This window comes from Mytilus galloprovincialis, chromosome 2, assembly GCF_965363235.1.
Source record: "Mytilus galloprovincialis chromosome 2, xbMytGall1.hap1.1, whole genome shotgun sequence".
Lineage (NCBI taxonomy): Eukaryota > Metazoa > Mollusca > Bivalvia > Mytilida > Mytilidae > Mytilus > Mytilus galloprovincialis.
Genome location: NC_134839.1, coordinates 11748076 through 11761191, shown reverse-complemented (window position 1 = coordinate 11761191; position 13116 = coordinate 11748076). Strand labels below are relative to the sequence as shown.

Sequence of the window (13116 nt, the reverse complement as noted above, 5' to 3'; positions counted from 1 at the left end):
TGCGCATTTCGACAATACATATCTCTTCAGTGATGCTCGTGGCCAAAATATTTGAAATCCAAAGCTTATATAAAAGATGAAGAGCTATAATCCAAAAGGTCCAAAAAGTATAGCCAAATCCGTGAAAGGAATCAGAGCTTTGCATGAGGGAGATACATTCCTTAATATGTGTACATGATTTTTTTTTTTTATCATGGAATTGTACAAATAAGTAATAGTTACAATTCCTTGATTCTATACTGTTTATATATTTTATTAAATATCAAAAAGACAGAAATACAGTTTATTGGCATGTAGTGACAGATATACGCTATAAGGATGATATTTAAATGAGAACATTTATCAGCACTCGTGGTCTAGTGGTATCACGTATAGACTACAGACTTTACTGATGAAAATACGAGCGAGTTCGAGCCTTGCATTAGTCACTCGTTTTTGAGAGGATAACATATCGTAAGTTAAAAGTTTTAAGTTATGATATAAGTTATCTTAAGTTAACATGGTGGTCAGTGGGTTCTTGAAAAATAATCCACTGTTAGAACAATAGACTGATGTCAGAGAAATGGGTTAAATGATCATATAGATACTTGAAGTTGATAGCTGAAAAGAACATGATGAATGGCAGGAACTTTTAAAATATAATATGTTGTTAAGTAATAATAACCTTTGATTTATTTTGATAATGATATTATCATTACTATTACCTATTTCATTCTTTAATTTTACAGTTTGTTTGTTTTTGTTTTTTTTTTGCTTTATATATTTTCTCTGCATTCTAGAGTTATGTGAAAATACCGGTAAACATAACAATAATTTAGGTAATGACATGAACTAATTTTCCCTCCAACTATTCCCCGAATGATTCTACATCAGACTAAACCAGAACAGTCTAGATAGAAAAGAAAAAACATTATCATGCAATTTAGAATCACTTTAATTATGTTTATTATAGTGAAAAATAACATATAAAATTACGAATGAAATCGACTGGTAGAAAACGGATGTCGAAAAGTAAGTATCGAATTGTCATCACTTGGACTAATACTCTGCATTATCACCTAGCTTGAGGGGAATGAAGCATACGTTTGGCTGTATGAACCAAAAAAGCTTCAAATTGATACATGGACTGCGGTCGAGCGTTTATGCTCCAAAACGGAGAGCCAAACTGTTTATTAGAAGTATGTCATCTTTAACTTCAATAGCTATTATTCAAAATAGAATCTTTTCAAATTTCATATATTTTTTTTTTATAATTATGTTGTAGTCCAGGAAGAGTCTGTTGGATATCCGTCTCAAGTAGTTCCTAGTGGAACAAGATATAAAGAAACCAACAATTGCCGGTCGACTATGGTGTATGAGTTTAGTTTTACTGATCTTTGTGGTCCGAGAAACTGTCAAATACGACTTCCTCTACTTACAGAAGAAACATTTGGGATAGAGGAATCGAACAACAGCCGTAGTTCAAATCGAAATATTAGTGGAATGCAAGAAAGGTAATTGAAGATAAAGGTTTCCTGATATTTTTTTGCTATTTAGAGTTTTTACTTTTATCATTATCATACATTTGTATTACGGTTTTAAATTTGACTGTACACATCGAATAATTGACCTTTGATTCATCCAGCCCTGAATAATGAGTAATAAAGAGATACCACCGTCTGACGTGTCACGGTACTTTTCTATCCCAAATTCATGTATTTAGTTCTGATGTTATATTTGTTATTCTCATCGGATTTTGTCTAATGCTTAGTCCATTTCTGTGTGTGTTACATTTTAATGTTGTGTCGTTGTTCTCCTCTTATATTTAATGCGTTTCCCTCAGTTTTAGTTTGTTACCCCGATTTTGTTTTTGTCAAGTTAACCCAGCCAATGCTCATAATATCTGAGAAACAGACTAAATCACAGAACCTTGATACTGATCAAAGAAATTAGTTTCAAGTCTTGTGAACCCTGTCAGGTGGACAAAAAACATTGCACGGAACCTTTATACCAAGTATTGTTATCCTACTACTTGTAATAAGTGAGAAATTCAAATGAAAAAAAAAACTTTACATTTTTTTAACACTTGCTGAACATAGAAAATGAGTGAAAGTGAGGTAAAGGGTGATGGACATATAAAGAAAACTTTGCAACATAAGGCATCTATATACAAGGTATAGAGAATCCAGGTTTTCTATCTTCTGAAATATTAAGCTTTATAGCAGTGGGTTTAAACACGCTGCATTTTTGCAACCATCTTAAGCCAGGAACCTGATGTTTAGGGGTTGTTGTTTGTTGATGTGGTTGATAAGTGTTTCTTGTTTTGTATACAGATAAGACAGTTGGCCTTTTTGTTTGAATTGTTTTCCACTAGGCCCTTAATAACTTACAGTAACTATTTGGTAGAAGCCACGGTTCTGTGTCGAAGGTCATACTTTGATTTTTTTTATACATTGTGTCTTAGATGGAGAGTTCTCCTATCAAGGCTCTCACACTATATCTTCTAATTTCTATTATGAAATACTTTCTGTGACTTCATTGTAATCATATCTCACATTTTGCAAACTTTGTCACAAGCAAGCCTAAAACATTTTCAGCATCATTGAATAGTAATTATATGCAATTGTATTATAAAAAAAATACGGAATTAAATAAGAAAAGACAATTGTAGATAAATATAATTTATTTGTATTTCTTTCTCTAAAAAATACATTGACAAATCTTGTTTGTGTAACTCCAATAAGATGAGATGTGATAAAGTCTTTTTTGGACCCTAAAATTACCAACATGATAGATATGGAATCTCTGATTACAGATAATTTAAATGAAATTAAAACTGATAATTTTAGTACACTAATTCAATGATGATATAAAATTGATATCATTAATAATTCATAATTGGCTTATTTTTCTTTGCAATATTTAATAATTGTCCCCCAAGAAAGGTATTTGCAATGATTTTTTATCTTTGTAAGTGACATCTTAAAGCATATACTTGTTTGGTGAAGATGTCTGTATATAAATTTCAATGTGAAAATGTGAAATTTAAGTAATTTTTGCAGCTTTTCATACATTACACCATTTGAAGTTTGAGGGTAAAAATGTAATATATAGGAAGAATATATTTGCATGTACTTTAAACATCTGATAAGTTCATGTTAAAGATGATAACTGATATATTTATTATTACATTGTGAAATTTAGATTCCATGGACCAGACAAATGACTTAATCACAACTCTCTGTTCATGATAACCTCTAACATATACTTTTCCTTATATATTTAATGGTCATCAATAAAAAAACGTCAAATAAATACTGATCATGATTAATGCATATAAATGATGATGCAACAATTATATATGTACTGGTACATTAAATAAGATGTATTCTATGTGGATTAACACTGAGACACTAAAAAAAATTACAAATTCTTTTCAGAGAGTATCATTAGATGATTTTTTTACATTTTTAAGAACTGTTTTAATAAGGGATACATTGTAATGTTTGCTTTTGTTTGATTTGTTGGAGAATTATTGCGGAAAATCAGAATAAATCTGCATGATGTTATTTGAATAATTTACTTGTGTGATCACAGAGCTCTCCCTCTCACCTTTTTAAATACATTTAAAAACTACATTCTGCTTTTTAAAAGAAGTAAAATTACTGCTTTAGAGTGCATTGAGGCACATTAAATATTACAAAAGTACCGAGGTATATCAGAAATTATGAAAACTGACCATTTCATCCTTTATTAATATATTTACTGTTACATGTAATACCTTATTTTTGTCATTTGACAAGTACAAAAATGTATCAAATTTTTGCTATTTTATCATGAAGAAGAAAATAACATCTTTCGTGGTTCATGATAGTTAAAATAAAATGCCTATAATCAGAAAATGTAAAATAAAATATGGATTTATTCACATGAATATGTTTTATTGTGTTTTAAATAGTTTTGATTTTCCTACAATAACCTCATACTGCATTTCCAACTATGCTTTGTATAAGAAATGAAAATGCAATTACAAAATGTAAGGTGAATTTTAACTACTTTTGTAATAATTATTTAGGCACTACGTATGTTTATGATTATATTTTGTTTCATTTATTGAACTATTTTAAAAATATGCAGAGGTGAGGTACAAGTGCCAATGAGGCAACCCTTCATAACAGGCGAAATGACATAGTTTTATAAAGGGAAATAAACCTAAAAGAAATAATATTATTTTTGAAATACATGTAGTAAAGACAGGAAGTAACAAAAAAAAAGAAAAGACATGAGTGATCCAAACCCCCAAAAACCATCTACCTAAATCAACAAATGGTGTGCACTAAAAATCAGAATAGGTTCTTTTTATACATAACTACTTGGGCACACAAATAAGACTTTAAGTGTTTACTTGTATTTAGATCAATTCTAGTTTAGAGAATTTTAAATAAAAAATATTCAGTTTCTCGTTTATCTGAACTATAGAATTTTCATTTCAAGTTTCAAGAGACATGACATAATTAACAGGTTTTTAACAGGGAACTTTTTTACATATAGAAATATTCTTACATGACAGATCAAATATAATGGACAACATTACCAAAGAAAATTCATTTGATTATTTCTATTCTAGGTATTTTATTTTAAAGGAAAACCTCCTTATTTGGTTGGGAGACCATTAATGTTGTATATCCATTTTAAAAATCTGTATCATAATTATCCTCATATTTTTCTGTCAAATTCCAGCAAAAAAAATCATTAGAGCAAATAACAAAATGATATGGTACTTGTTACAAAGATAATGATATGTTCATTTCTATCTTAACATTGCTTTAACATCAAATCCACATGGATGTGTATCAGCTTAATAACAAATAAAATACTGATATGAATGGGACGGAAAGAAAAAAAAAAGATACAAAATATTGTGTAAAGACAAACATATATACTGGTTAAAATAAAACACAAATTAAAACATAAATCACAGACATTAAAAAAATGGATGGAATCAGATAAAGAATGAAACATAGTAAAACATTATACAAAAAAATTGAAACGTTTATCTGGAATGGAAAATATTCTTCATTAAAAAAAAATAAAGAAAAAATGTAAAACTTTAAAACATATACATGTACTAGAATAAATAATAACTGGATGGAATTAAAAATGACACATATTGTTTATCATATATAAGACATTAAAGACACATACAAAAATCAAAATACAGATTAGTTTAAAAGTCTGTTGTTAAGATCAAAAATGAAAATGATATTCTGATTTGTTCTGTTACTTTTAAATACAAAAAAGAAACTGCAACATTTTGTTGAATAGTGATTTTTTCTTTTTTAATTTCCTCAAAGTATTGCAACTTCAATATTCAGGAATATCGTTAAATTTTCATTCAAAAGTTTATAACAAGCATCCTTGTTAAGACATATTGGTATAAACATAAAAAACAATATAAATAAGTTATAATAAATTAAAAATATCACAGACAAGGTATATAGTTGATTGGTCAAACATTTAAAAAACATCTATAAATGCAACTTCTTTCATCATAGTACAATACTAACGAAGCTTTATATCGCATCGTAGAAACAAATGATATTCTAAGGTGCTAAAGGTTATAGTTTTTTTTTGTATACATACAAAGCACCAGCACTTTTTTAAAATTATACTGTCATGGGCAATCGTTTAATGTATTTAAGGCATTAACTAAAGTTTCTCATGTCTAACTGTTGAGCTAAGTCATCTTGGTTAATTATTTCTTAACTATATTATCTCAAATTGTTCTGAACCTTATCAGAATATCACAGCTTCCATTTTTCTTATAATTCCATGAGAGTTTCCTGTGCTACCAAATAGACGAGCGAAATTCTTTTTTCCTTCCTGCACGTCGTAGTTCTCCATCCACTGTGTCCATCATTTTTCTTGTCAAACCATCGATTTCTTCTGTCAAATTAAGTGACCTGTTCAGTTCATCCTCATAGTCTGATCTAGCCTATAAAAAATAAAGAAGAAATTAATTTTATTTAAATGGCAGTAAAGACATTTTTCAAATATGAAAAGAAACATATACTGTTTAAACCAAAATGTTTTTTTCTATGTTAAGAAAATATACAATAGTTACATGAAAGAATGGTAAGAAAAATAGATTTTCTGAAAGATGTAATTAATTTCCTAAAATCATTCAATAATCAATAGTTACTTTTATCACTGAGAGCATAAATATCATTTGACATGATGAAAAAATATATACATTTTAAAAATATTAAAAAGAATAAAAGGAATACAGAATATTCACTATCAACAATGAACAAAATTATCTAGAGATACAAATGAAACAGAAAGATCAAAATAGTATGATCAAATCACACATTAAAATACACTTCACAAAAACACAATTTTTTAAATCTTTAAATATGTGTCAAATTATCAAGTTGTCTTAAAGCATATGTCAAAAGTTGAATTTCCAGCCTGGATCTCATTCTCGAAAAAAATAAAACAAGGAGTGCATACTAAAAATTATGGAGAGCCATACTTTGATACAAACATGACAGTTGAAAACATGAAAAATTGCCATTTGAATAACCGTGTGAAAGTTAAGGAACAAATTTTCAACCAAATTAATACCAATATTTCTTATGTAGTTGTAAAAAACCCATACTCTGACATTAAGGCACTCATTATAATCAATTTTAGATTTATCAAAAATTACACTACCACAAAAGTATTAACGGGTTATAATTTTTACATGGAATTTAAGTTAGTGCTATAAAAAATTCTTACATGTATCTGTTAGCTTTTTACAAAGCAGCATTATCATTTTATTGATTTTATAAAATATCAATCAATTCATCATATTTATTTATGTCTAAGATAATTGAAAATCAACACTGTGTTGAAAAGAGGACTTTTTCTGTAATCAAAACTTTCTTTATTCTTTTTCTCAATCTAAATGAGATTTGAACAAGGAATCTTCAGCTGTCAAATTGACAGCAAGTGAGTTTTTCTGTATTTTGAAAGGCAATTTCAGGCTTTTTTGACCTGCCACATTTGGTGTCTATTTTCCAATCTATCAGAAACCATAATTCCTGAATGGAAAATATGAAATCATCAATATTGAAGTTGACCACCATTTTGTCATCAATTACAGCATTTTGATTTTTTTAAAAGCATTGGCACAACAGTTCATAAGTATTTACATGTAAACGAACAAAGTCCAATTTCCAGTCTATCAAGAACCATAACTCTTGAAGGCAAAAGTGAGAATCATCATCATTCAATTTAACCTCCATATTATCTTCAGTAACAACAAATTAAATTTGTAAAAACAGAAATGAATCATTGGTAATTGCATGAAAACTGTTGAAAGCTGCTAGACCACAAACCTTACCAACATTTATAACCAGATTTTCCTTTGGAAAACCCTGCTTAAATTTTAATCAAACAGGTACATATACAACAATTTTTAATTTATTATAAAGACACAAAACTCAAATATCAGGTTTTTAAATCATACAGCAGTGGCATAAAAATATCAACTTTCAGAATTTCAAATCTTATGATTTAAGGCCATACAATACAGTTTTGATCCCATATTGAAATTTTGCTTAAAATTTGCATATAGGCTATTTTTTGCCTGATTAAATTAAATATGTAATAAAAAATATAACTTTACGTTCTACTTTTTGAGTAAAATGAGGTCGAAATTTTATATATTTGCTCAAAATTTGGATTTGTGGACGTAATTTTCTTTTTGAAAGAAATACATAACCTTTTTTGTTTTAAAAGATAAATACAAGCTGTTTTTTTTTTTTAAATTATACTTAAATTCTGTTTTATATAGATGTCCTTTAAATTTGTGCATTTTGTTTTTTCAAATAACTGAATGTAGAAAAAAAAACATAAGTTTTTGCTGTATATTTATCGAATTTAAAAAAGTTGCATCATTGTCATTTTCTTGAAAATTGGCACACATAATATTTTTATGTAAACAAACCAAACTGGCATCTTAAAAAAGCGGGTCCTTGAACTCATTTTCAAGTTAATTAAGATAAAAATCAGTCAAAAACAGAATCTTTTCCCCATAAGTCATAGTTTGACGTTGCAAAAATAACAATTTACTTTAGCAACGTCATTACCTCCTCTATAACTGTATTGTATAGCCTCAAAAGACTCTATGTTAAAGATTATCAAGATATCAGCCCATGATGAATTACAATTTATGATTGTTATATATTAACAGCTGTGAATTAATGACTTCACATGCCTGTGAGTTATATCAGAATGGCATCCAGTTCACTATACATTTCCCTAACATGCAAGCCAGAAACTGAGTGTGCCTATCAATTAAAGTACTTTACATTATTGTGAAAATAGAAGAGTATAATTTGTTCTTTTATAATGATTAAGTGTCCAACCATGACGTTTCGATTTTCAATGAACCATGGAATCTAGATAAAAACCACAATATGGCACAGATCTCCAAAAAGTTCCCATCATAATGATAATTTAGGGTTAGGTTAGTTAATGCGCACAACTTAATGGTAACTAAATTAACAACAAGAGGCTGTCACAACAACAGCAAACCGGATTTATTAATATTTATTTGTGTCCTGGCAATATCACAAGAACCATTACTGATGAATGGTGAAAGTGAAAATCGTCAATATCAAATTAGACCTCCATTTTGTCATCAGTATCAACATATTAAAATTTGAAAAGCTTAGATTGAATGGTTCGTGAGTAAATGCAACAACGTGAATGGAAACGACATTTTACAACCTTTCAAGAACCATAACGCCTGAACGGTAAAAGTCAAAATCGTCATTTTTGAACTTGACCTCTATTTTGTCATCAGTAACAACATATAAAAATTTCAAAAGCTTTGGTTGAATGGTTCATGAGAAAATGCACGGACACGACTGTAAACACCATTTTTCAATCTTTCAAGAACCATAACTCCTTAACGGTAAAAGTCAAAATCGTCATTATTGAACTTGACCTCTATTTTGTCATCAGTAACAACATATAAAAATTTCAAAAGCTTTGGTAGAACAGTTCATGCGTAAATGCATGGACACGACTGTAAACACCATTTTTCAATCTTTCAAGAACCATAACTCCTGAACGGTAAAAGTCAAAATCGTCATTATTTAACTTGACCTCTATTTTGTCATCAGTAACAACATATTAAAATTTGGGAAGCTTTGGTAGAACAGTTCATGCGTAAATGCACGGACACAACTGGAAACTCCATTTTTCAATCTTTCAAGAAACATAACTCCTGAACGGTAAAAGTCAAAATCGCCATTATTGAACTTGACCTTCATTTAGTTGTCAGTAACAACATATTAAAATTTCAAAAGCTTTGGTTGAACGGTTCATGAGTTAATGCACGGACAACATTTGATTGCCGCCCGCCCGACTGCCCGACCGCCTGGCCGCCCGCCATACATCCCCAAATCAATAACCGACATTTTTGTCACAAAAATCCGGTTAAAAACTCTAGCTGGATAAACTACAAAGGAACAATCTTAGACAGGACATAAAAATCAAAATATTGGTCAGAAAGATATCTCTTGATAATCACTGGTTTTAAACTGATCATCTTAATTGCAGTTACAATGATCCCAACATAGCGGAGCCCAAAACAAGTAAAATCGTCTTCTTCCAATTTATGTGTGTACACATGTTGTTTTCAAGAATTACTCAGCCGCTAGGTTGATATTTAGGGTATTGTTGTGTGTGTTTGGTCTTAGTATCATATGTGGCCTTGTTACCATAATAATAGCCATCAAAATTTTACAGAAGATCATTATAACTCCAAAAGAAGATAATCTTAACTTGTGGACTGCTTGGCAAAGTTAGTGTTGTCATGAAAATATTTTAAAAACAGATGCCACTGTTGACACCATACCAATTGAATCTCCATTCTCTATCTCTTGTCTATGACACTTGCATTGCAGGCGACAAATAAAGAGAAACTAACTAGCTCTAACAGTTGGAATAAAGTAGTTATCATAAACAGTCAGTGGCTTAAAACTGCTGGAATGCATAGACAGGTCCATACATTGAGTATATTAGCAAGTAATATTACTACTTTTATCTATTTTGATTTTCAATTAAATCAAATGCAGAATTTGCTATTTTAATTCTACTTACTTTCAACCAATATAAACCTATGGTACCATAAAAAATAACTCAAAGAAATTCATGCCATGTAGAATACACTACAAAAAATTACATGCCATGACATTAATTCATCACACAATATATTCTATACTTTTTACCTACTTAAAACTTCATGCACAACTTTAAATTTCACTATTGGTATCTACAGGCAAACACAGATAAAAACACCATAGCTATCTACGAAAGGAAATATCATCTACATAGCCAACAGATGCACATGCACAACATACCCCTTCAGAGTCTGAAGCAAAGTTAGTAATGACATCTGTCACTATAGTAACAGGAGTGCTGACACGTGGTATTAAATGGACATCTAGTTGACCAGTACTTTGATTAGCAGATGGAAGTGCAGCAGTATTGTGACTACAAGTGCTTTGATTGGCAGACGACAGATGAGAAATAGTACTAAGTGTGCCAGATATATTAGGTGACATATTCACAGTGTTGACATGACTACCACTGTTGGAAGCATTACTTTGACCTTGACCCCCAGCACGAAACCTTAGCTTTACCTTTCTGTATTTTCTTCCTCGCCCTTTTCTTCCTCTGTTTCTCCCCCTGTAGAAAAAAACAGCATATACATTTTGTTGTATAATTTAAATTAGTTTCATGCTTCAGAAGTAGAATTACTTACATCTTTTGATTTTAGAAGGCTCTATATAAAATTCAAGTTGATCTTACCATTTACAAGTTGTGAGAAAAATTGTTAATACAAGTTTGCGTTTGTTTGTAACTATTCTATTTTGTTTAACGATGAGCCTTGACAAGACAAGACCACATGACAAAATCAATCTCAAAGTCCTTTTGAGAAATAAGAATTAGAAGACCTAATAGTTGTAATTTTACCTTTTTCCTGTTATAATACTTGTTTTTAGGGGAAGGGGTTGGATTTGAGTGGATTATAATGGGTTTTCTTTACTTTCTTTTTAAAATTCCAAATTTTACAAGAACAATCTACATTTTTTCTTATAAGACCAATACCTTCTGACATGGATTTCATCTTCAGATTCAGCGCTAGAACTTTCTGTGTAGTATTCTTTAACAATATATTTTGCTCTGTTTCTGCCATCTGGAGAATAATGTCTAACTCTTGATGAAGCTGATTTAGATCTTCTTCTTGGTCTTGGTGGTTTACCTCTGAAAAAACATGGTTACAAGTATTTTTTAATTACATGTAATTGCTGCTTGCCATTCAGTCACAAATATTTGCTGCTTGCCATTCAGTCACAAATATTTGCTGCTTGCCATTCAGTCACAAATATTTCAATCAAATTCAGAACAATGATATCCTAATTGGATATGAATATATTGTTATGTACTAGGCCAACACAAAAAAACAAAATTCTATATAAACAAAGTCATTGTCATCTTGAACTGAGTGGTCTATCGATCATGTATCATTAAAACTTCAGACTTTCTATTATCTAATAATCTATCTGCTGTCTAAAAACATTACAATTCACAAAAATCTAAAACAACATGTATTATGCTATTAACTGCATTCCTTAGCCTTTAAGTCTATTTTAGAATAGAAAAGTTAGATTTTTGTCTAACCTGCAACAAAGCGGCGAGCTAAACGAAAATCTAAATATTCTATTCTACAATCTTAGATGACAGTGTGGAAATTTTAAAATTTATTAATTTAAACAATCAACAAAAAGAAGATTTCTATTGGTGGGAGAAATGTTTGTTGGGACTAAGTCTGGAAATGCAAACCTAATTTTTATGTTTCTTGAACCTACCTTGGAGAACCTTGTACCATATATGCCATTGGCGGTCTCTCTACTGGCACTTCATATATATAATCACCATGGGTGTGGGATGATGATCCTCCACACATAGGACATGTCTCAGTCCTCACAGAATACTGGGGTGGAGCAGGTCTTGGTATCTGTCCAGCCTGCGGTTCAACAATCACATATCCTGCAGGCTGAGCTTGACCTTGATCTCTTGCATCAAGGTCATCAAATGAATATAGTCTTTGCTGAGGTGATGTATGTACTTGTTGTGCTTGTCTCCTTGTTCTGTATCCAGCAGATATAGGTGTGGCATAAGAGCTTGTTGGCATATGAGTTGATATAGGTGGCGCTGGTGGTGGGGGAGGGGTAGTTGTAAATGCAAGATTTGGCTGAGACGAATATCTCTGCATATTAGGGGCCCTTGGTTGAGTTTGCTGGGTCCCTGTTGTGTAATATCTAGGCACATAATATTCTAATAAGTGGTCGTCAGTTACAGTAGATGCAGTTGCTCTTGTTGGTGATTGGTCAGAGTCGTAACCATTCATGGTCTGAGTTTCTATCGTTACTCCTCCATGTCGATGTTTTCTTCTATTACGAGTTCTCTGTCGAGATCGAGGTGGTTCAGGTAATACTTCCGGTGGAGGAGGACGCTGAGCATATGAATCGGCTGCAGCATAACCAAGTGGAATATCTCCATCAGCATTATGTTGTAGAGGATAGCGAAACCACTCATCCCAATCTCTGGATGGACCACCTGAAAAAGAGTTAGCTCTCCTCCTTGGTCCTCTCATGAAGGCATAGGGGTCTTCCGTTGGGTCAAAATACTGATCTTGATTTTGATTGGTTTGTTGAGGAAGAGGTTGTGGCTGTTGCAGTTGTTGCTGTAAAGCCTGCCTCTGCTGGTTTGTTGCTTTTTGAAACTCCTCCCTCAATCTTCCTATTTCATCCTGTAATATTTTCAGTCTGTCACTAAAAAATGAATAATAAAAACCATTCAGATTTATGCAACTTTTGTTTTAGTCAGAGAAGGCATTAGATTTGATCTCTGACTTTAATAGGTTTAATTCATTCTAAACAGTCATTCAAAGAACATTAATTGTTTGAATTTTAAAATTTTATTTGTGAATGAAAGCATCAATTTCAACACTTAAATATTTTAGTCTTGAGGCAGATAAAATTTGTAAGAAACTTCAGTTTAGTAAATCAC

General features: G+C 30.8%; 1 protein-coding gene across 4 annotated transcripts in view; it reads right to left on the bottom strand.

Annotated features, from left to right (window-relative positions):
• Positions 1 to 2644: 2644 nt before the first annotated feature.
• LOC143062899 (uncharacterized) overlaps positions 2645 to 13116 on the bottom strand; it is a 54711-nt gene continuing 44239 nt past the window's right edge. For all 4 annotated transcript variants that reach the window (XM_076234713.1, XM_076234715.1, XM_076234714.1 and 1 more), the window contains 4 exons: positions 11913 to 12878; positions 11152 to 11307; positions 10683 to 10728; positions 2645 to 5974 (listed from right to left, as the gene is read on the bottom strand). In XM_076234713.1, the coding sequence (XP_076090828.1) occupies positions 5828 to 5974; positions 10683 to 10728; positions 11152 to 11307; positions 11913 to 12878 (1315 nt within the window). In that variant the 3' untranslated portion in view covers positions 2645 to 5827. The remainder of the gene's footprint in view (positions 5975 to 10682; positions 10729 to 11151; positions 11308 to 11912; positions 12879 to 13116) is intronic.